Source organism: Sinohyriopsis cumingii, chromosome 14, assembly GCF_028554795.1.
Source record: "Sinohyriopsis cumingii isolate HCF-2022 chromosome 14, ASM2855479v2, whole genome shotgun sequence".
NCBI classification, from domain to species: Eukaryota; Metazoa; Mollusca; class Bivalvia; order Unionida; family Unionidae; genus Sinohyriopsis; species Sinohyriopsis cumingii.
This window is the reverse complement of record NC_142974.1, coordinates 38,273,468-38,298,012: the sequence shown is the minus strand read 5'-3', so window position 1 is coordinate 38,298,012 and position 24,545 is coordinate 38,273,468. Positions and strand designations below refer to the sequence as shown.

General features: G+C 34.1%; 1 protein-coding gene across 1 annotated transcript in view; it reads right to left on the bottom strand.

Annotated features, from left to right (window-relative positions):
• Positions 1-23,758, bottom strand: part of LOC149783607 (uncharacterized) — a 42,668-nt gene extending 18,910 nt beyond the window's left edge. The window contains exons 1-4 of the mRNA XM_089931857.1: positions 23,092-23,758; positions 22,443-22,749; positions 7,249-7,359; positions 4,881-5,081 (exon numbers count right to left, since the gene is read on the bottom strand). Of these exons, the coding sequence (XP_089787983.1) occupies positions 4,881-5,081; positions 7,249-7,359; positions 22,443-22,749; positions 23,092-23,730 (1,258 nt within the window). The 5' untranslated portion in view covers positions 23,731-23,758. The remainder of the gene's footprint in view (positions 1-4,880; positions 5,082-7,248; positions 7,360-22,442; positions 22,750-23,091) is intronic.
• Between the last annotated feature and the right edge of the window lie 787 nt (positions 23,759-24,545).

Below are 24,545 nucleotides of genomic sequence, written 5' to 3'. Positions count from 1 at the left end.
TGATTCTAATTTCTAAGAAAAATATTATCCAGTGCCTTATTCACCGAGAATTTTGTATCAAATGTACAGAATCTAAAACTGCGTTCGAAATGATAAGTTATAGGTAAATGTGACAAAAACCTCATAATACAATATTAATTCAAGAAGAATTTCAAGACTATTGGCAACTAAACTAATTACACCACAGGCAACTTAGAAATTTCAATGATTTATTACTCTTCGGCGTCAACAAATGTCATTATCATCATGATCGACATTATGAATGTTATCATTATAAATAAAATTAGGATCCGAACGTATTTTCGAATTTTTCAATTAGCTCCAGTCAAACTGCTAATCAAAAGATATATTTTGTCGACCTACATATCCAATATATCAGATTGAAGGTGCTGTATGAGCGCATATACCAGCAATATGGGGTCCGGCAGGATACAAGCTGTACCTACCTTTTCTAAAACCATCCTAAAGCCAGAGTTTGTATTGAATTGATGCTGGCTCTGCAAGTTTTCCACTAACGGTGCATTCTCGTCTCTACGCAATATAAGTCATAATCTCCAGCGTCAGTCGTTCACGTGTGTAAAATAAGTAATAGTTTGCAAATCTTCCTGGTCATGCCTTGAAAAATCAAGGATTATGATATCAGAGGTAGCGATTCTTTTCCAAGGGATTTCACTTTTTGTCTAGACCTTCAATCTCCATCTTCTGCGTGAGATCACTGGTTTGTTTAAACAGCTTCATCAATTTTATCTTCGTTGTTCATTTGTAATGTGACTAGAACTTATTGCACATTTATTCTAAATATCATATACCTACTTAACGTATTCACCAATATATCGTATATGTGAAATGAGTAGGATATTATTTGAAATATTCCATGTTTTTAAGATTCATAGAGTCAGATGTCCATCTTACATTATTACTATTTGTGTTTCTGCCGCAGTGTTCTTTTTTATTCCTTTATGCAAGAATCAGACATTTCAGTTATGATGCCTAAATCTTCAAGTAGGTCGACTGAGTCCGGGAAACCGATGAACTATAAGTACACCAACTTTTTCACTTTTTCTAAAATTGGGACCAATGCAAGCTTTTATAAAATGGCCTCGTTATCTTCGCAGTCGCTTAAGTATCGATCATTTCCGCTGATAACAAAGCCTGTTATACTAATGACCATCATAGATTTCACAAGTGGACTTCATTAGTAAAGCCTAAGCGATCGATGCTGGAAATTAAACTGAACTGTTTAGTGTCCGCATCTAGGTAATATCTATAACTAACTTTGCAGACATTTTATTTCAACTCAACATTGTCTGCACCTATCAACTAGTCTGTTAATTGATTACAAATTCTCTATCCCTGTGTGAAAAGGCAATATAATTTGGAGTAAGGTCGTTATCTAAAGTTTCTCTAGCTATTGGGATATATACTTTCATGCAATGAATATTTGTATTAAATACGTTTGATTCCTAATCAAGAAATATATGTAGCTATTCATGGTTTGCAGTGTGATTATGAACGTGCAGTATTTAAACCTGAAGGCAGAAATTAGTAAATCAGCAACTTCTGAACAATATTGCATGCTTGTATTATAATACTAATACTATTAAATAATGATCCTGGACGATGAATTGCCTGATCGATGTAAAACAAATCGTCTGCAAATAAACACCTCGCTGAATTATTTCGATTGTGAACATGATTTTTTTGGTGTTAACTTTTTTAATGAATTCTTTATTATCCATGTAATAGGTTGAGAATCAAAATATTATGGTTGTCAATTAATTTAAGGACAATAAATAATACACAAAATAGAACAGAGACATACGCACACACTTGTGGATACATTTATATTGCACGCAATCTCATTTGGCACAAATTAGATAGTCTGACACAAGTAACAGTGTATAGCTGACATAGACTTTGCAATATAAGAGTAATATTTCCTGTTTTCCGCAATGCACAAGTTAAAGGTTCATGGTTTGCATAAATGTATAAATGGAAGGACTTTGCGTGTTGAATATGCAAATATAAATAGTTAGCCAAAATAAGCAAGAGATTACATACAAAGTTAAATTGTTTACCTCCTAAAATATTTCTTTGTTAGACAAATGGACAATATTTGGACAAATAGGTGCAACACGTTTAGTGAAAGAGTAACTAACACAATGCTTTGAAGTAATATTGAAGTCGTAGAATGCAAACCTAGTTTATACTCACTGACATCTAAGGCAAGACCCCGTATGACCGCATTTTGGTTTACTTTGATAGCTAAATTTTTAACACTGATAATAAAGGAATGAGGAGCAAGAGGATCATCTTTCAAGATAAAAAATGATGTCATATTTCCAGCATTTATAGCACAAGTTTAAGAATTATTAAAAAACAGCTCAAACCACTTACAAACAGAATCACCGAAAATGAAATATTATAAGTCTATTTCCAGGTAATTGAATTAAAGGCTTTTTCAAAGTCTATCATGAATAATAAACCATATCAATGTTTCTTCTCTAGTTGATACGAAAGATCATATAATAGCCTGATATTTGTCTCCAAGGAATCCACCTTTCGTAAGTCCTTTCTGAGAAACACTGATTATTGACAGAAATACTTTTATAACTCCTAGCTGTAATAGCTCCCGGAGATATCTTCTGTTTTTGCCTTCTTTTGGTAAACATGCGTTCACTCCTTGAGTCTGAAGATCTAAATGTTTGCTATAGTATATTCTTAATTTGTTGATCTGCATATAAGTCCCACAATAGTCCCAAAAAGGATATTTAGAGAACCTTACAGTAAATTCATCTTGAGCCAGGACTTTTCCCATTTTCCATCCGTTTTAGAGACATGCTGTATTGGTTCAATGTTGGTAGACCCTGGAATGATTCACATTCCACTTCTCTAAGTTAAATATTGTGATTTAAAAATCTATTTTTAATTTTTTGAATATCATTAGCCTCCAGATGAGCAGTTATGCTTTAATGCAATTCCAAATAGAACTATGTGGGGGCTTCTAAGATATATAGCTGGTCTGATAAATTTGTCCCATCATCTAAAATTATTTCCTTTATTATCTTATTGATATAATTTCATTATTCGAAATTTAAAATATATTTCGTGCTTTTTCTTCCAGCTCAAACCATCGAGCTTCGGATTTTAGTACAACACCCTCTATTTTGGCCTAGATTCCTCTAGTTCGACTTTCGTTCCTTTTTCTAAATTTCCCACGGGTTCCCCTTCTATATAATCTGACAATCCCTTGTGCCTTTCTATTTGTTTTTCTGTGAGGAGTTTACTTAATTTATCTAACGAATAAATATGTCTGTCAAAGTAAAACATATAGTTATAATATCCTCATTTTATTTGCATATTAATTTCCGAATCAAAATTACTAATTTGATAAACTGTCATTGACTTAAAAGCATCACTGCTAATTTGTACAGTACAATGTTTCGTGAATAGGCAACTTATGCGGCATCAGATTAGTTAAACTACGCAAATGCGGTTATATCCAGATTTCCTGCATATGTTTAAAACCTGTTTTATCTTTGGAAGCTTAAGTTACTTATACTAGAAAATTTCGAATTCTGATTAATATATCAGATTCATCATCGCTTCGATTCCTGCAGATCAGTAGTTCCTGCAATAGAACACCACTATTTTCTTTAAAATTAATGTAGGTCACATGCGTGAAGCAACATAGTGTTTGAGAGGTTTCAACTTATCTAACAAGTACAACACTTTGAAGTCAAACCTTGTTTCATAACTGTTGTGACAGTTCGGTTTGTGTCAATGCGTTCTACTTTTTCCGCTTTCTTCACCTCACGATTATGCAAATGAGTTCGGCAAATAAGACACTTGTTTATAAAATACATGAAACCTCTTTTAAAATTTAAAAAGGTAAATCTTTGACACTTTCTAAAGCCATTACAGAGCTCTAGATTCCAGAGTCCTTTTTGTGCAAACACCATTTCTTATTTCAATGTTCAATTTTAGCTAAGTCATTGTGGCCTCAAAATCAATAATTATCTTCCTTACCTTTAATGTAAGTCATCAACAAAGTTTGATCGACGAATATAATGTAAAGCAAACTTAGCAGAAACCATTGTTATTTTATCACTTTCAAAGAACTTGACCTTTGCAATCTTGACTTCATAGTCAAGATGATTATTTCTTGTGGTAAATACAAGCGAACCACACTGTTTAGTAATCATAAATGATTGAGAACAGACTTTAATGGGCAGAATCAACGTTTGCGCTTTCACTCATAGTGACCTTGACCTTAACGTTTAAGTCTGAAATAAACAGGTTTCTAATTTACCCTAAGTGTAAGCTATCTGCACATTTTATTAACGGAAAGTGGCGGAAAATCAAAGTTTTGTACAGAAACAAATTTCTTTCTTTCCGTCACATTGATCAACATGACTCTTCCTTATCCCATATGCAAATTATTAACGAAGCTTGGTAACTGTTGATGGTGATGTACTCGAGGTAAGCTTCCAGATCAGAGTATATGTTGCTTGTTTTACCAATATAAGCCTACAGATTCTGCCACATAAGATGTTTGCAGTTGGATACGACTTTTATAAGACTATACACGGTGTAAAATGAATCATGGCAGGTATATAAGACCTTATTGGTGAATGAGTCAATTTCTTTCTATTATATTATATTTTAAATGTTTAATGTTACTTTATTCTATTCCAGTCTTTGTTCCTCTTGTCATTCCATATCCACATCATCTAATTTGAATTAAAATCATTCTTTCTGCATCATGCTGATCATTATGCCACATATCTTCTAATGTGACCTTAACTTCTGTGATAACTAAAACATCTTCCAAACATAGAAATTAGATAAACACTAAGAAATGTGAAGCATATGTGTACCAATGTGTTTATACTGGTCGTACTTCTGAAGCTCCTCCCGAAGTATCCAAAATATTCTGTCGGTGGCCTTTATGATCTCCTTATCTCCAGATCTTTGTTTTAATCCATTCAGCAAATCAATAATATTTAGCTCTTTATCATCCAAGATCTTGCTGTGGTTGTCTTTTTCAAAAGTCAGAACCAAAATAGCTCCAACTGCCTCTGTGTTATTAAAAAAAAATTAAGTGTATATCTTTCAAACAAATTTAGTTTCCATGCAAGTTTCACTAATTAACATACATCACTCCCTCAATATAAGGTGGCGTAATATATGGCTCCCTTGGACAGTGGTATAATGGAGAGTATCATTTATGTATTATGTATTTAATTAGAAGGCTGTCTCACTTTAAAGTGGGCTCAATACACGGTTTCCTTGGTCAGTCGTTTAATGACACAATTCTGTAATGTGAATTTATTGTTTTCCACAAGCATGATACTTACGTTCCTGCTTACATTTGAGAGACCAGTTGTTACAATTCGTGGATTATAGTAGAAACAAAACCCATTATGTTTATGCAATTAAAATCAGTGAATTTGTCACAGTGCCTTAGACACACAGCAATAATGCTTAACTCGCCTTCCGGTTTTTCTTCAAATACACAAAAGCAGATGGTGTGTATCTGCGATCAATGCTAACATTATTAGTAAGAGGACAAGGCACGATCGTCCTTGGCTCAATATATGAGAACGAAGTTTGACATTCTTCAAATGATGCCCACAACCCGTCAGGATTAAGAAAGTACATATTCGTTCCCATTCCCATATCGGCGCACATATGCCACCTCACTGTCGCAGACATGATTGTTGGGCAGCATCAATCATAGGCAAAGAGTATGTTGTGTATTGAAATGGTCCCTGTACCAATTCTGATGATGGAACTATAACCAAAGTGACCGACGTTTGGAAACCAGTGCCTTCTCAATGACCGGTTAGGTTACTTTGATCTGATCCAACCCTGCTAAAACTTATGGAGCGCTATCACTGCTCTCTTCTCTCAGAGCTTCGCAATCTGCACATTGCCTTCACTGCCTCAGGCCCTGAGAAGGTGCTGCTCATACCCTGACAGGGAGGCTTAAACAATATCTTCCAGCGTTTTCCTCCCTTGTGAGGTACCCTGGATCGAAACCTATCTAGCATTGAATGTGTCTAATTGACGTCATCGATCGTAGGATCTTATAATTTTCTCCAAAAGTAAGATCTCGTACCATCCTGAGATAGACGTTTGCTCTTCAATAACAATGAAACAAATTACGTAGTTTTCTGATGAGACTCGAATGAGCCAGAGAATGATTCCGTACTCCCTGTGATCGAGGTTTTTTCTTCTTAGTTCAGATTGCCTCAGAGAAGTACAACAAGGAAGAGTTTGCAAGTATGATATGTAATTTTGTGTGCACTGAGATGAGTTTTTGGGTCCATTTTTTTACAAATTAGCTTTGTCATGCTATGGTTTGTCCTTTATCAGACTCTTCGTGGTATGATTTAGGGCACATCGATAAGACATATATAGAATCTTTAGAATTTTGTTTTAAGTCAGACATTAAATTTGATCACATGTGATAATTAAATGCTCTATCCTTGAATGGCATCATCATCTTTAGTAAATCTGGAGGAAAGAAGTAATTTGTTCACGCATTGTTTAAATTCCACATAAACTTCATACTAGTGTAAGTATCTTGATGAATATATATCTATATATCTATATATATATATATATATATATATATATATATATATATATATATATATATATATATATATATATATATATATATATATATATCACTTGACATTTATTCGAGTCATTATAATAGTAAATTCGTTCCTAGAATGTTCTAGACTCAGATGGTTTGTAAACATCCTATTAAAAACATATAGCATGAAAAACAGGTATAAAAACATCCTAATTATATTATCAAACGATTAATCATAAGTAAATGTTAAGCACAAAATTCAAATTATATATGCATAACAAGATTTTCGCATATACGTTGGAAATGAATGCAAACAGCATGGACCCAACCTTCATAGGGATATGACGTTTACAGTTAAATGTGACTTATAAGCTAGTACGGTGCATCAAATCTTGGAAAAAATATTTTCATAAATGTCAGTACAAGAGATGAAAGCCACAAGCAGTACATCGTCAAGATCAGTTTCATTTCCTTTCAACAAAATGACAACCACGGTTTTAAATTTCCATCATTCAGTTTAAAAGATGTGGCAATGGACAGATACATAGTATCAAAATACACTTTGTTTGATCCAAAACTATACAGAAAATAAGGACACGCTGAGACTTTTAGAATCATTTTAGATCAAGGTATTTTACCTCTTTGCTCTTCCACATTTCCAATCTCGGCCAGTTTAACCAGATGTTGCAGACAACCCAGCCGAACAAGAATTTTCTTGTTTGCATCATTTCTGGCTATGCGGCGCACAGCTGGAAAAGAAAGACTGAACACATGTTTGCATTTTTTCCAACATGCATCTACTCATGATTTGGTGTTATACAAAAGTCAGTTTTTTTAAATTATAAAACGTTGTCTGCAGTCGTTTGATTTATTAAATACCAATTTAATTATATAAAGTTGATCAGGGGTTCAATACAGATACTCAATCTGTGATTCCGTATCGCACACCTAAAATTTCTGTCTCGCATAATGAGCCTAGATTTACTTTTAAAATTTGAATTGTTGAATAATAGTTCACTTATAAAAATATCTAGTATATTGCAATATATCTTTATTTTTTCAAAAATGCAAAACGAATTCCAATTAATCTGAATTTACCCTGCACTTTTGCAAATTAGTTAAAAGACCTTATTATGCATCAAGTATATTGCTTCTCACTGTATATAAAGGTTTACACTTATTTAAGAAAATCTGAATTATTATCCAAGTAGAATCAGTCTTTAGAAATGAGGAAAAAAAATCAAGGATCAAAGTTATAAGTGTTAGGTGTTTTAGGTTTTGCGCATTTATACGAGTATGTTAATAAGAGCAAGGAGGCGTTATGTCCACCCTAATTGAACAAGTTCTACATATCAGAAAATATACAGATAAAACCATTTGATATTATTGCTGTATGATTACATTTAATTGATGGGTGTGATATAAAATAAAAAATAAGTATTTAATATACTTTTATACGGATAACTTTACACATTCAACAGTACTGATGTGGAAAATATTTTACGGTAGACCACGATACGGTACTTTATAATTCTGAGTACAGACTACCTTATAGTTCTAATTATGTAGTGAAGAATCAGATTTCTAATTCATTATATTTTTGGAATTTATTATTTTCGTTCATGGAAATATGGCTAATCCTTTTATTGCAAGTGCAATGGACGATACACTATATGGAAATCTTCTCGTGCTATAGCGTGTGGACTGATGAATGAAGAACTCAGTCTGTTAATTGCAGGAATTTTCATTGTTTACAGTTTTGATTTACCTAGCGATTTTTTTGGAGGGGGCGGGGTGTTTTATAATGTTTGAGGAAGACAGATCTGATATAACACATTTTCAGTTGTTGAGATTTTTGCGGTAACTCTTAAGATGGTGTGGATATCTTTTGTGGTTAATGATGTGTATAGTATATGGAACAGTCTTTTCTATCGTAGCTCGTGCCACATAGCAAATGCGAAATTTATCCTATTTGTAGCCCAGTAACTTTTCAGGCCAGTGTCATTAATGTAGATAACAGTATCTAATTCGTTTCACACGAAGTAACGAAATCAAATTCGGTACCTTTAGCTATATTTAATGGCGCTAATTTGAAAATGAGCTGCTTTCGGCCAACATATAGGATGCAATCACCATTCTGTGTGTAAGGAACTATAGTTTAAGAAAAGTACCACATAACTCGATTTTGATGCGTTTGTGTGTGTCTCTCTCTTTCTCAAAATGTTTTGTATGATATGTTCTCAAAGTTGAAGTGACCTTAAGATGCCATATGGCTTTTTGTGTTGTATATATGTTGTTGTTGTTGTTTGATTTTGGAATGACTCAGTCCGGCATTACAGAGCAGTGGCTGTTTTGACAGTGAAGCAAATTTAGTCGAACAACATCCTATTAAACTGTTGTTGAGTTTTTTCAATCACTGGGACACATGAAGGGAACTGTATGTTTACAGTTTATGTTCTTGCGACCGTTACAGTAGAAAAGAAAGAGAAGAAAACAAGACAATACTGAAATATTGTTTAGAACTTCCGTCTTAAAACAAAATTCAAATGAATGTTAAAAATGTAAACCGCTTGTTAGAAAGAGATCGAACATTTGATATCTTAAATCATATTCTTAATTTAATACTTTAAGTTTAATGAATCAATAACATCCTAAACTAAATAAAATTGAATATATTTAAATACTCTTTATATAAATATTGTTAGTCCGTTATATTTGCACTGAAATTTGCATCTATGTAGATAGCCTATTCGGAGGGTAAGAAACAGGAACACTTACTGGTCCTTACAAACCCATGTTCCGTGTTACGTGTTTCGGCTTGAATAAACAGTGACACCCATTACTGAGAAAAACAGTCATTACTGAGAAGCAAAGTAATGAGATTTTTAAATACTTGCTTTTACTCAAAATCTTGCCATGGCACCAACAAAACAGATGGCAAGGACCAAGCAAGGTTGAGTAAGAATTTTGGAGAGACTTTTATGCATACTAACACCTTTTTGTATATTTCATACTGTATTTAACCATATATTGTAACTAGATTATGTTTACTGCATGTATTAATCCCAGCTGGGATTAGCATATACAGTCCGCAGGACTTAGATATATACTCACCTCTGTTTGAACCTCTTGGTAGAACCAAAGAAACAACAAACATTGACTTTAATAGATTTACTTAAACCTAATTTTGAGAGATATTTCTTAGCATAGGATATAAATAGTAGTGTGCGACCTGTAAACCTTGACTGCAGCACAATCGCATACCTGGAAAACATGGAAGGAGGTACAATGGCAGCAACGTCAGATCCGCGGGGTCTAGACTTAAACATTACTTCCAAACCACGAGACTCATTGTTTGCCACCCTGAGAGAGTACAAACACTGGACTTCGGGATAACACAAACCATGACGAGGCAAAGTGAAGTACTAACAGCGCTAAACACCCTAGGAATCAACATAGGGAAAATAGATGCACTGCAAAATGGAGGGCTCAACAAACTAGTGCTATATCCAAAACAGAAAACCCCCCTAATAGAGAAGGATACCCTACAGATAAAAGGAATGCTGGTTACGGTCACCAAAACACCACCATATATAAAAGAAATAAAGCCCAAAGCAACCGAAATACATATTATGGGCCTTACACTCGACGTTGATAACACAGAATTGGTGCAGAAGATTGAGAAGAAAAAAATTCGGGACCAAAGTCATCACACACAAGATTGCTACTGTGTGTAGTGTTGCCCCCATCAAATCCGGGATACGATTTATCTACGTGAAAAGAGAAGAGGCAAAGAAGATCCCTATATATTTCTATGTATTAGGTTTCAGACTAAAGAGCTAGTATAAAGGCTGTGAAAATGAGGGTGCCCCCTTATGCAATCCAACAGGGCATGGCCCCAGAGAATGCCCAGGAACAAAGGCAACAACAGAGACAAATGCAAATGGAACAACTTATGCAAGCAAAGTCACCGAAAACAAACAGAGCGATTATCAGCAGCAACAACAACAACACCAAAAAGAACAAGGAGAACAAATATTCAATTTAATCCGGCAGATAAGAGAAGAAAAGCAAGCAGAAGAAGATACCATACGCACACTACCGGAAATTGATATTACAAATATTGGAAATGGCCCAAAAAAAACAGAATGGGAAGAAATCTTGAGCCCGACCAGAACGGGAACGAGCCACACACCCGCAAGCGAGAGTAATATACTCTCTAAAAATATATTTGAAGGACTGGAAAATAGAAACAACACAAGAAGAAGCAGAAAATGAAATAGTGGGGATTAAACCTTTGACATCGACTGCCCTACCCAGAAGAAACAGACAAAAGAGAAAAGCGGACTTCGTATCACCACAGAAAAAAATACAACACACCTATGAAAGAACCAACCGAGATGAGAAAAAGCATACCCAAAAAGATAAAGGAAGATGGAGATACAGAGGAGGATGAAATGGAAACCGAAAGTGATAGCGAAATGACATGACCAGCGAAGAAGAAGAATTAACGGAATTTGAAACAGAAACAGAAACGGAATTGGACAGCAAAGAAGAAACGAGAAACTGTAATAACAAGCGAACCAGATAGCACACTACAAGAAACTAATAATACAATGGTAACAGAATGTGAAACCTCGCTCAACTCTTCTGAGGAGGGTGGGGAAACCAGTGCCCCTATCTAAACCAAACCAAAACAAAAACAAAAATTCTAAGACAGTATAACCATCAATGCGACACCCTGGTAAGAGACAGGAATGGAAGGAATGAACTTATTGATCCGGTCTGTAAATATTAACGGAATAAATAAAGATAAGTTACTTAAATTTCCAAAGGATGTAAATTATGATATAATGTTTTTCCAAGAAACTCATAATGGCTTTAATAATGAAAAATAGGCAATGTATGAAAGTGTTTTAGACGGTATACTTTTAAATAACGATTATGAAGGAAATGATGTGGGGGGAGGGTAGCAACATTGATTAAAAATAAAAGAGGACTAATGTGGGAAAGAATAGATGAGGGGAAATGTTTTAAAGGAAGGCTTCTACACATAACCATTGAAAAGACCCATCTAATTAATATATATATATATATATATATATATATATATATATATATATATATATATATATATATATATATATATATATATGCCAGCCAACAGAAACAAAACAAAAATTATTTTTAGAGACACTTACGAAATACCTTGAAAAATATACCATGGAAAATGTCATTATAGGGGGAGATTTTAATTGGGTAGGTGAAAATATTGATAGGGAAGGGGATTTAACACCGAACGACGTAAGAATTAAACCGGGAATGGAATTCTTTTTTTTTTGTGTCTTAAAAACCTGAATTTGTTGACATATATAGAAGGCTAAATATATTAAGGAAGGAGTATACATACGAATACAAGAAAAATAAAGGAAGTAGACTAGATAAATATCTGTATACAAATTACGATGAAATGAAAATATACATAAAGAAGCAGGGATATCAGACTTAAAAATATCCGATCATAAACTTATGTACATGACTATGGAAATTAAAACAAAATAAAGATGGGGTAAGGGGAGATGGATGTTTAATAATTCACTTTTAAAAGATATTAATTTTATAAATGAAATAAAAAAAGAAATAGAGGATTTTAAGCAAAGAGGAAATTTAGATATCATTTTAAAATGGGAAACTTTAAAAAAGAAATTCAAAGAAATAGCGATTACATTCTCCAATATAATAAGCATGAAAAGGAAATGGAAAAAGAAGTAATACAATTTCAACTTCAAGAAACAAATAATAATGATCTAGAAACCAAATTAAAAAAGAGATTAGAGGCGTATATAGAGGAAGAAATGAGAGAGAGAGAGAGAGAGAAATTAGAGCTGGAAAATTCACCCAGATTTATAAAACAGTAGAAGGATTGTACAAAAGAGAAGAGAGAAGGAAGGGGTGGGGATATTAGATAAATTAAAAATTCCCGACAATAAATTAGCAACAGAACAAGGGGAAATTATGAAGTATATTGCGAGGTTATATCCTCAGAACATAAAGACTTATATGAGGGTTTCATCTCGCAAGAAGAAATAAAGGAAAGTATCCAAACATCGAATAAAAGGAAAGCACCAGGAGGAGATGGACTCTCCGCAGATTTCTATATGAAATTCTTTGGAGAGTTGTCGCCCATACTTGAATGGTTATGCAATAATATATTACTTAGTAACAACAAAATGCCTGAAAGTATGAGGGAGGGTATTATAATTTTAATATATAAAGAAAAAGGAGAAAGAGAAGACCTAAAAAATTGGAGGTCCATCTCCCTCTTAATTATGGACTACAAAATTATAAGCAAAATATTAGCAAACAGATTAAAAAAAGATATGGACCAAATGGTCAGTGTATATCAGACATGTGGACCCAAAAAAATAGATATACAAAATAACATACCTAATATAAAAACAATTATAGACTACTTACATGAAAACAAAAAAAAGGGAGCTGCTATGTTACTTCTTGACCAAGAAAAAGTCTTCGATAGATTAGAACATAACTATATACAAAAAGGTCTAAAAAAAAATTCGGTTTCGGAGATAATTTCCGAAAATGGACTAAAATACTGTACAACAACATAACCTCTAGAGTACAGGTTAATGGAGCCATGACAGAAAAATTTGAAATCCAAAGATGAGTGAGGCAAGGGTGCCCACTATCTATGCTATTATATGTAATAGCAATCGAAATGCTGAGTATTAGCATAAAACTCAACAAAGAAATAGTTGGTATAAGAGTTCCAAATATAAAAGATGATGTGAAAATGCTACAGCATGCTGATGATTGCACCAACTTTATAGAAGATCCAAAATCCTTTAAACACTTAATTAAAGAATTCGAAAAATTTGGTAAAGCATCCGGGTCGCAAATCAATCAAGATAAAACAAATTTTGGAAATGGGAAACTGGAGAGGTAAACACTCGAATATACCACCACAACTATTTTTTTAAAAAAATGTTAAATCATGAGCTATATACTTTGGAATAAATGAAGAAAAGGAGAACTGTAAAAAAAATAGAAAACGAAATAAATAAAAATGTTGATATCTGTGCACTTCCATCATGGAACGAGCCCAAGTGGCAAAAACATATATGTATGTTAATATAAATTATATTATGAAGTCGATAGACATAAATAAGCTTGCACTAAATAAGATATATAGATAACCAGATTGTAAAATATATATGGAATTTCAAAATGCATTATATAAACAAAGAAACGTTATATAGGGCAAAATAAAGAGGAGGAATATGAATACCTAGCCCTATACTTCTCAAAATAACAAATATACTAAATAGATTTAAAAGATTAAATTCAGCCCCTAAACTACCGTGGGAGGGAATATATATTTACTGGTTTAGTTTTACCCTTAGAAGCAGAATTGACATATATAAAAATAAAATTACGTGAAATAACTAGGAAATTTAGAAGTACGAATGAATTATTACTTAAATATAGAGATAAAAAGGAATTGAGGGAAATTGACGAAAAACTTATATATAACTGGATAAGGGAGGAAATCACAGCGAAAATAACATGTAAAGTAGAAAAAGAACATATGTATATAAACTGGAAGAAAACATGGGGGCACTGGTCAAAACTAGGCCCCCGAGAAATCCAAAGCCTCTGCTTCAAATACATGCATGATGCATGGTTGACGGGAGAGGCAGCAGTGAGACGGCATATGGTCAGAGTACCGCCAAAATATCCACTGCGTAAGAAAGGCCCTTTTAGTAAAACACACACAATAATACATTGCATACAAACCAAAAACAATAGGGAACAAGCTATAATAGAAATACAAAAAAATGAGACATGCAAACCACAAAACCTTATGTACCTTGATGGAAATTTTTACAAAAACACACTATACAAAATAACAAATTACACTGTAACAACTATGAAAGCTTGTGGACAGGTGATAACAATAGATAAGAGATGATCATATCCCCAATGAGGAAAGTACAGACAAGGACGCCATGGGGCTATGTCACATGGCGCTACGCGAAGTGAACAGGCCCATGGAAGAGTCTGGAAAAGGAACCCTTATGGAAGGGATAATAAAAATATAGAAATCAGAAACATCCTTGACAATATAACTACATCACCCTAGTTTTCCACCCCCATTTATTTATTTTTTTAATTTTTTTAAAATCTTTAAATACTAACCATAGTACAGCTCCATACTATACTAAAAAAAACAAAATATAATACAAATATTTTTAAAACTTTGGCATAAACTTAAATAAAAGAGAACTTGCTCGAGATGGGAGACGTACAAATAATAAAGAAAGTACAGACCCCACCTCGAGCACAGTTCTTTCGTTCTCAATATACGAGTGCGACATATAGTGCACACATATAAACCAATAGGGTTTTAAAGTTATATACATAACGCTACTCGCAGAAAATTCCAAATTAAAAGAACACTCCCGGTGTAATGTAAACACGGGAGAAAGTAAGACAACTGGGAATAGATTTGACACAATATGCTGTCCCCACAAGAAAACAAATGATAGCAATCACAACACATAGCACACTCATATAGCAAACATGGGACATAGGTTACCTTAGCAAGGTCGACAAATTTACTAGAGAAGGAATCCCGAGAGGAAAATATATATCATTCTCGGATGAACAACCCTATAGACACACTAGGGAAACTTTGAAATACCCCATTCCAAATTGTTAAATCAAAAGTTTCGAAAATCTATTTAAAACTAACACAAACAACACACTTTCGGGGGTAACAAATACACATAAACCTATTTAAAAGCTTTGGCTAAGTTGGGGAGGGTTATCTGTTTGATGCCCCCTAAAAATAGAGAAATGAATAAACGGTAACACAAGAAAAAGTGAAAACAACAAGCTTTGAAAAATATAATAAATCATTTCTTTCTCTGGACAAATACTGTATAAATGAAAAAATATGATGACTTACGGTTTCCAGAATCAAATCCAAAAATAATACAAGAATAGTCCACGAATAAAATTTGTGAAATCCTAATATTGAAATGATCTAATAATTCCAAGTTCGATTCCCGACGAAGAATTGAAGATGGAAGGCGATGACGTATGACGTAGCTTGTACTATGTTAACGTCGACAGTTACTTATACAAACACAATAACTTATCCTCCGGTCTTGGAAATACAAACATAATTTTCAATAATTGTCCTTGTTCAAGAATTATGTATAAACACAATAATATTTTCAGAGAAACTAATTAATCTTTTAGAGTCCAAATTATTCGGAGAAAAATTGACTAATAACTCAAAACTCAAGAGTTCATTTTTGGTCAAAACATAAGAAAACAACTTGATATCAAGTGTTTAAAAGCCCTGGACTATAATCTCTCTCTCTCTCTCTCTCTCTCTCTCTCTCTCTCTCTCTCTCTCTCAACAACACTATTAATACCAAGTATTTCGCAATTTCGGAAATGCCTAATTGCGAATATATTGCGAAATAGATTATGACGTGATCATATTTACATGAAAAAGTAACATAGCTCATGTATGGCCTGGATAAGAACCAATCATTTTACTCCTAGCAAAAATGTCGTTTACTTGACCCTCAATCTAGGCCGTGAACTAAGCCTAAAATAGAAACAAGTGCTTCTATTATTAGGTATCTAAGGAAAGCTCATGTGAAACTAAATTTTCTGGAAAATATCAAATTCGTAGTAAACAAAATAACATTATATTGACATGTAAAGAAATTAAAATGATTCCTAAACCCACAAACAATCAAATCAAATTCAACTTAAATCAAATATGAATTAAATTAGATATACGTAACACTATAGATAGTGTTAGTCCTTTAAATTTGCACTGAAACTTGCATTTAAGTATATAGGCTATTCAAAAAGTAAGAAACGCCACCACCTACTGGTGCTCACGAACCTATGTTCCGATTGAGAGTAAGTTGCCTGTGAATGCAAATTAAATCCATTTTTTATGTCTCTGTCTAAATTTATAAAGCTAAATAGTATTCTTACGTGAATTAGTGTTGTTCAATATCTTTTATTAAACGTCAAGTGCTACATTTCATTTTTCTAAAGGTATGGATTTTAAAAAAATTAGAAGCATATGTGAATAAAAGGGTATATGTAAAAAGAACAAAACCATAAAAGTGTTTGCTCTGAGGTGAGAGAAAGAACTCCTTTGATACGGCGTAGGAATTAAAGGCTCAGAATGGAGGCCTCAACATTCCTACGCTGATATTATGGCTGCGTGTGGGGTTTTGGACATCCATGTGAGCAGGATCAACCGATGCGACATCGCCTACGGAAATCACGTGAATGATCACCCATACCTATGTAAGATGTAAACATTTTGCATGTTCGGGTGTCGTTTCCGTTCACATATGAAGGTAGGGACGATGCAGCATGGACATGCTAGAGCGAAAGCCACGTTCTATAAACAAATTCTACTCGGATTCAGTGAGCAGTTGTAACTTGGACCTGGATTTCAACAGCAGAGCATCAATGAGGATGAAATGCAGTACACATGATAGATCTTTTACGTATGAGAGTCTTTATTGCGAAATGACAAAGAGACATCAACGAAAAGCTTCATATCGGTGCGCACATACAAATCATGGAAGTTGCCGATATTTTGGCAATCAAATTCGAAACAGATGTTGTTCCAGTGATTGTAGTCTTTGGCGGAAATGCTTTTGAAAGACAGAGACGAATAAAATGCATAAATTAGAAGCCTTTAAGTGTCAGTGAGTTCTCCAAATCGAGCATGTATTTGGAAGCATGGATTCATTGGAAATCAGCAAGATGAAGTTTTATATCGCAGTTAATCGCCACCGTATCGACCAGTAATCGTAATCACCACCATACACAGCAAAGGTGCAGACAAGCTTTTACAAGCGAGAATTGAGAAATTGAGTAGATGAACTGCAGCTTTCCTAGCCGAGCTTCATTTATTTTCCATGTTCTTGGGGATGACAGGTATTGCTGGGCTGATGACATTATGATTCTCTGCATGATCAAGTGACCATCATAGTTACACAGGCTAAGAATTACACCAATAATTCTTATTTTGTCTCATTGGGGTAAGTGTAAGCTGCGACTTCTTGCTTGCAACAACGCCCATATTAAACGCATCACAGTCGTCAAGCATCTGCTGTTTGCCAATACATACATGAAGCTTGACCTGAAATGTTCTCACCCATTATATATAATTCAAAATGTACTCGGGTTTCGTTGCCGCATAGATTTTCAGAGCAACCAGCGTACTTATAGGATACATTATCCCTGCATCATCACAATAAAATACAAGTCGTTAAGGCTTTAAAAAAATCAATCTTCAGCTGTAGAGGTATGTGAAACAAAAAATTGTATTCTTTCCTGCATTCTCTTTAGGTGTGAAAGTATATTTCAATATAACTATATAAAAGAAAATCAATTCTACATATATCTTGCTCGTGAATGAACCATAAATTGTTCATATGTGTGCACAAATTATGTTCATTAAGCACCCGTAGTCATAGAACGATCCAGTTCTCACATGTGTTTATTCATTCAGTGAATATCCATATATAAATCGTGTTTGTTTGCAAGATCCATGTTCCATCCGTAGCTTCTCGTTTGGTTACTTTTTGAAGTTGCATATTCTGATTATTTCCATTTAAGAACGATATTTTTTTTATACCTGTTCTTGAATTCACTGGGTATCATTCTGTTACGCCCATTGTTCAGCTTTATGCTCAAGGTTGTGATGTCAGGTTCGTTCATTCGTTCAGGATCGTACATCATGTAATTACTTTATAAATAAATATGTCGTTCATTTGGTGTGCATAGGAATCAAACAAAGAATACCCAGTTTAGTTGGGTTAGTCCTAAGTTTTTAGTAATTTTGAATAAAAGGCAATATACAGCAACTTCATTCACGAGTTCATTTTATGAAGTATTAAATGGCTTTTGATCTCTGTGATTTGTGTGGTGTATTATTTTACTTTTCAAATATAATACTTTAATATAGTTCTGCAACAGAAAATCAAACAAAAAGTCAAATCAAACATCTTGCTATGTCGCACGGTGCAGAAGGCCTTTCGATCACTGTGAGGGCCTTTTGACATGCAGTTGTTTGCTCAGATCAAGCAATTGCAAACCTAAAGTCAATAATCGGCAGCCTACGGAATAAATAAACTGTAGAATAGACACATCAATGATATGGCACCTATCGGCTCACGGGTGATGGGAGCAATGATAATCAGTTTAAGATCAGACTGTCAGAAGATATAATCATGAAGATTGGAGACAAACGAGAAATCAAGCAGAGACGTGTACAAACAAAGACCAGAACACAAAACAGCATTTTCATCAGGAATACGAGACAAAAAACCTGGAAGTGTATAATAACGCGAATAAAGATAATAAACTTGCCGAAATGCTTAAAAAAGATGCATGAAGCGTTGCTACAAAATGACATGAGTGCCCTCTACAGCAGCAACTTTCAGAAGAAGAAATAAACATAGGTCAGTTTCTACACGAAAAGGATGGGGGTATTCAAAGTAAACTGGCAGAACATCTCAAAGGGTGAAAGTAACATTTCAAGAACTTGCTCAGGGACACATAAATAGAAAACACAACCGTCACTGAAGATGGAAAGGACCTAGATAACACCGTAGGTACATTACCACGGAACGGATCATACACGCAATCCGGACAATCAAGAGTGGTAAAGGTCCTGTTATAGGAAACATCACACCATAAACCTTAAAAGTAGATGCAACAGTTTCAGCCTAAAACTTGAACGGCTTCGTACAGGCAAGATTCGACTAGGAAGATGTGCCGCAAGAGTTGATGAAAGGCAGCATGGTGTCGAGGCCAAATTAAAGAGACCTTAGTGACTATCAGCTTTTATCCTTAACGGGCAAGATTTTCACAAGGTTAATTTTGGAGAGGGCTAGGTCTGCAGTATGTTTCAGGCTGAGAGAAGTATTGCGAGTATTCCTAAAACAAGTAACATAAAAGAGTGAGAGGCTACAAGGTTTGTAAACTTCAACAAAATAATTTATTTTAGCACGAAGTGAAGATGAAAAAAGGAATTTACAGTTTTGTGAATTCAATCACAAAATAATTATAGAACTACAAAAAAGTCAGAGTAATCTAAAGTTGTGAATAAACTTTATCGGAAATCCAATCTCAATCCAATGCTGACAGTGTTGATGATTTTGTGATAACCTTTGCATTGCTGATCTGCATTGCTGATGTGCCAACAGTCTTTTGTTCGATCACAATAATACAATCGTAGAATATATCCTTTGGTTTTATTTCACTATAAATCCAAGTCTCTATTTCCAAAACTGTTATCAGATCACTTGTTTATTTCAAGAGACAAATCAATTCAATAAAATAATTTTAATATATGTATTCCAGCCCAAATTAATTACTGTTCTCAACAATACTACAAATAGATTCTGCTAGCTGTTTAAGCATGAATTTATAATCTAACCTGTGACAAGACTATATAGTCCTCTACTTGACTCGGGTCACGATTAACATTTTCTAAACAAATTTACCTAATGGACAATAATCTTCTAAAAGTTCACAAAATAAAATGATAGTTATGTTTAGAATGTCTGTTACTAAACTTATAATATATAACTCGGACAACGTCAGGAACACCAGGTAAATTGTAGCGGAATTTTAATAACCTATTTCTTTATATTAATAACGAATACGATATTAAACACATACACGTAGAGAAGTGCAGCCGAGGACCGAGGCTCTTGGAGACGGAATGTCCGCAAGGGCGCAACAGTCGCTGATGTGAGGAGATGCCAGCTGGCGGCAGAGAAACGTGAGAGAAGCAACCCTAGCAGCTCAGACTTCCCAGTACGTCTGAACCAACTACAATAGAGACTGTCGCTCGCGCTTAGGCCTCCATAGCCACAGCAGACGATGTCAAAACCCCAGAGACTGACCACACACCAAGGGCGCCTTTCGGGATCGTCTCTTTAGACTGAGCCGCCTATGATGATGATGATGATGATGATGATGATATATATATATATATATATATATATATATATATATATATATATATATATATATATATATATATATATATATATATATATATATATATATATATATATATATATATATATATATATATATATATGTGTATATGTATATGTATGTATGTATAGCCATAATACACGTTCCAACCAATATTTATTAATATTAGGTCAGCTGTTCTGTAGAGAAGTCGAAAGTAGATTTTCCAAACAAATGTGATGGAAACCAATATATTGAAAGTAAAATAACCATTTATATAAATGAGATAGAGTGTGCCCTAACACAAATTCATAGAAAAACGAGTTGATATTGGGTAAGAAGAAGTCAAACGCATGGTTTCCAAATGATTGCTATGGATGCCAAAGATGATATGGGTGCCATTTTGATATAGGGTGTCTTACCAAATATTACAACTAAGCATCGTCAAAAATGGTGCAGGTATTCTAGACAAGAATTCATTTTTGTGCATTGGACGCCGATGAGTGAAACCTGTATGTTTCAACAGAAATCATCATTACCTGCAATGTCTTTGATTTTCTCTAATTGATTTTCCCATATATCCCTCTAGTATGATATTTAATAAATATCAACTGGTTCTCCAAAGTAATTTGCATGATATGAATAATTTGTTCATGTACAGAGTGACAAATTATTCGTAGAGATTGAGTCATTTGTTTGAATCACATTACACTTGTCGATTCCGTCAAGCCACAAAAAATGGAATTTGGTGGCGTCGATGATCAACTATACCGTTCTCACAAGCCATGACATTATGATTCAATGGCAAAACGTATATACTACTTATAATAAGTATCCTTTCTCAACTCTGCACAAATCTTATTCGTTGGATTCCAAAGTTTATGCAATGATTTAAACGTATTTAATTTGGTACATTCTTAGCTAGATTAATATGTTAATATATGTATCTGCAGGTCTGTATCATATTGTAAACACAGAATGTTTAATGTTCAACTTACGTTTTAGTGCAATATACGTTTCAACAACACAGGAAAATATCATACTTTTAGCTTTAACCCGAAGAAAAGAAAATATCACGCAAAACATTCTAGATTATTCTCTTACGTATAGAACGATTTTCTCAATGGAAAATAAAGTCGTACTAAGTATCATGGAACTTATATCAAGAAGATACATTTATCTTCAGAACGGTTATTCTATTAGAACCAGGGCCGTTATAAGAGAATGAATCTAGAGAAACCAAACCCGGAGATGGGGCGGCACTTGGCTGAATTTGCTGTGTTAGTTCCGACTACGTGCCCGTAGCGGCGATTTATCCAACTCTAAAACACTTATACGTACAAAACAATGTGTAAAGGTGTAAATGATTATTTTAAGCAATATTCCTGTAGCACAGCCAACAAGCAGGCTCGCAATATAGTGAACAACAACAGAGGAGGGCAATTCAACCTTAATCATCTAGCTATAATCCAATTATTTTCCTATGGTTTTCCAGGGTAGGGCAACAAAACTTAAAACAGCACCTATTAGCCATAATGAGCTATTCACTGACATCTGAAATGCGTCTACAGTTTATATCAATTTGTAACGAATACAAATGAAAACGAGCCAAATCCAGAAAACTGTAGGCAGCATTCCTTTTATGTTGCAATAATGCCCGATATTTTCAGTCATAAGACAATCCCTCTTCAAATATATCTAGGTAGCTTCCTGGTCATATCATAGGAACAGTAGGAATTATAACCATCATTACAATGTAACTTACCCATTGCACATTCTTGTGCTGACCACCCATTATTAGCGTGCTTTTCGCTTTGAATTGCTAATTTGAGTGTTTCCAACAAAAATGCGACAACGTCAGGTTTGTCCCGAAGAATCGCACTCTCTTGCTCATCGATGATGTTTGCAAGAGTTGCCAATGCTGACAAATGGTGCATTTTCTCCTTAGCATCAAGATAGGAATCGAGAACTGGTACAATTTTGAGACTGCGTAAGCGGGGAATGTTTTGGTCCATCATGGATATATTGTGATATATTCCTAAGCAAGTGCGTATGACACGCTCATCTTCATTCTGAAAAAAGATTAAAGTTTTAATTTTAAATCCATCCAGACAATATATTTGCACGGGTTTCATTGTGATTACATCATATGATGAAACTTTATTGAAGTGACCTATAAATCAAGTTGACTTCGGCTCGATGATTTCCTGACCACACGTTATGATATTTCCCCAAAATTGTGCTGCTAAAATGTTTTAATCGTTTCAGTGTTGTAAAGGTGTAAAAACAACAATTCTACCAGAGGAATATTTTCGTAACTACTTTCTTGTAGCTTCAAAGACTATAGTTATATTTATATTTTGTTTGCCAAATATAGTTTATATTTTATCACTAACATTAAGCCAACAAGTTACCTTTGTCTCTCCTTTCATATGCTTAGGAAGAAATGTTGTCAGAATTAGTTTTAATGTCTCCAGAAAATCTGGTTCCCCTGCGATGTCATATGCGACTTGAGGTGTACAGTCAGAATAATTTTGTAAAATAACCAAAGAATGTATTACTCCTTGATATTCCCTATCATCCGTTGTTTCATTTTCCTTAATGGAGCCACGCTGCCAACTGTCCATTATCACTTTACACATAATACTAGTAGGTGACTCTGAAAGCCGCTTCCCAGCTTCACGTCGATATTGCCGAATGTCATCATATTGCAAATGGTCAATTTCATCAAATTCAAAATATATCTTTGAGAAGACGGAAAGACTCTTCAATAAATCAACGTTCCAATTTCCATCGTCAGCTCGTAAATCTGGAATTTGTTTGATTTTATTAATGTTTTCATTTAGGTCATTAAATATTGTTTCTTTTCCAATCTTTTTTTCCTCGTTTGTTACTTCTTTCTCACCATATGCATTATGTTCCGTCCCATCTGGTTGCGATGTTGTCGCATATTCCATATTATGTAGTGCTGCGGATATTGTCTGCAGGAACGAATTGGCGATTATTATTCTAGAGGGACCCCCGTTATTTTGTGTTGATGCCGAGGTTCCCATACCAATGACAGTTTCCAGATGATTTGCTTACGGCCAAAACTATATCTGTGAATAAACACATTGGAAATATAAGTGCATTAAGGTGAAAATTGTTTTCATTCATTCAGATAAGAAGTATTTTCCAGTGCCTAATAATAGCAGTATACATTTAATCACAAGAGATTAAGTTCAATAATTTGCATGACATTGACGCCGTCGCTGTTTGATATCTGTATAAGAAAACGGTGCTGCTAATTGCAGGGTATCTGGTAGTTTTGCTTGTGTGTGCCCAGTTTGCATCACTTCCTTAAGTTGTTTACTTTTGTTTTATATATATTTACAATTCCTCAATTGACCATGCTAACCATGTATTACCACAACGCACTTTATGCTATGAGCTTTTTTAAATTATTTCATCTAACGTTTTTATCATTGTGAATCACATTTGTTGCTACAACTACAATGTTTTATAATTAAATGGCATGAACAAACATATGGATTTTGACACAGTCTTCCATAATTGCATTATGCTATTTCCTGCTTTAATGTGAAATGTGTACAGTCAGTTGACCTTCGAAAGTTCAAAGCTATGGTATTGAAAATATCCTTCACAAATTGGCTTTAAGTTAATATAATCCACCAGAGGTTAAGTCCCTTGAACAATTGCAAACTACTGTCATCTGCATCAACATTCACAAGCATAATAATTTCTATAATAATAAATTAAAGCTCCTTTAGGAGAAAGGAGACCTTTCTATAAAACCAAACACACATTTGAAAGCAACGTGCGCAAATAATAAATAATCAGAAGTCAGACGAGATGCTGCAGGCTGAAA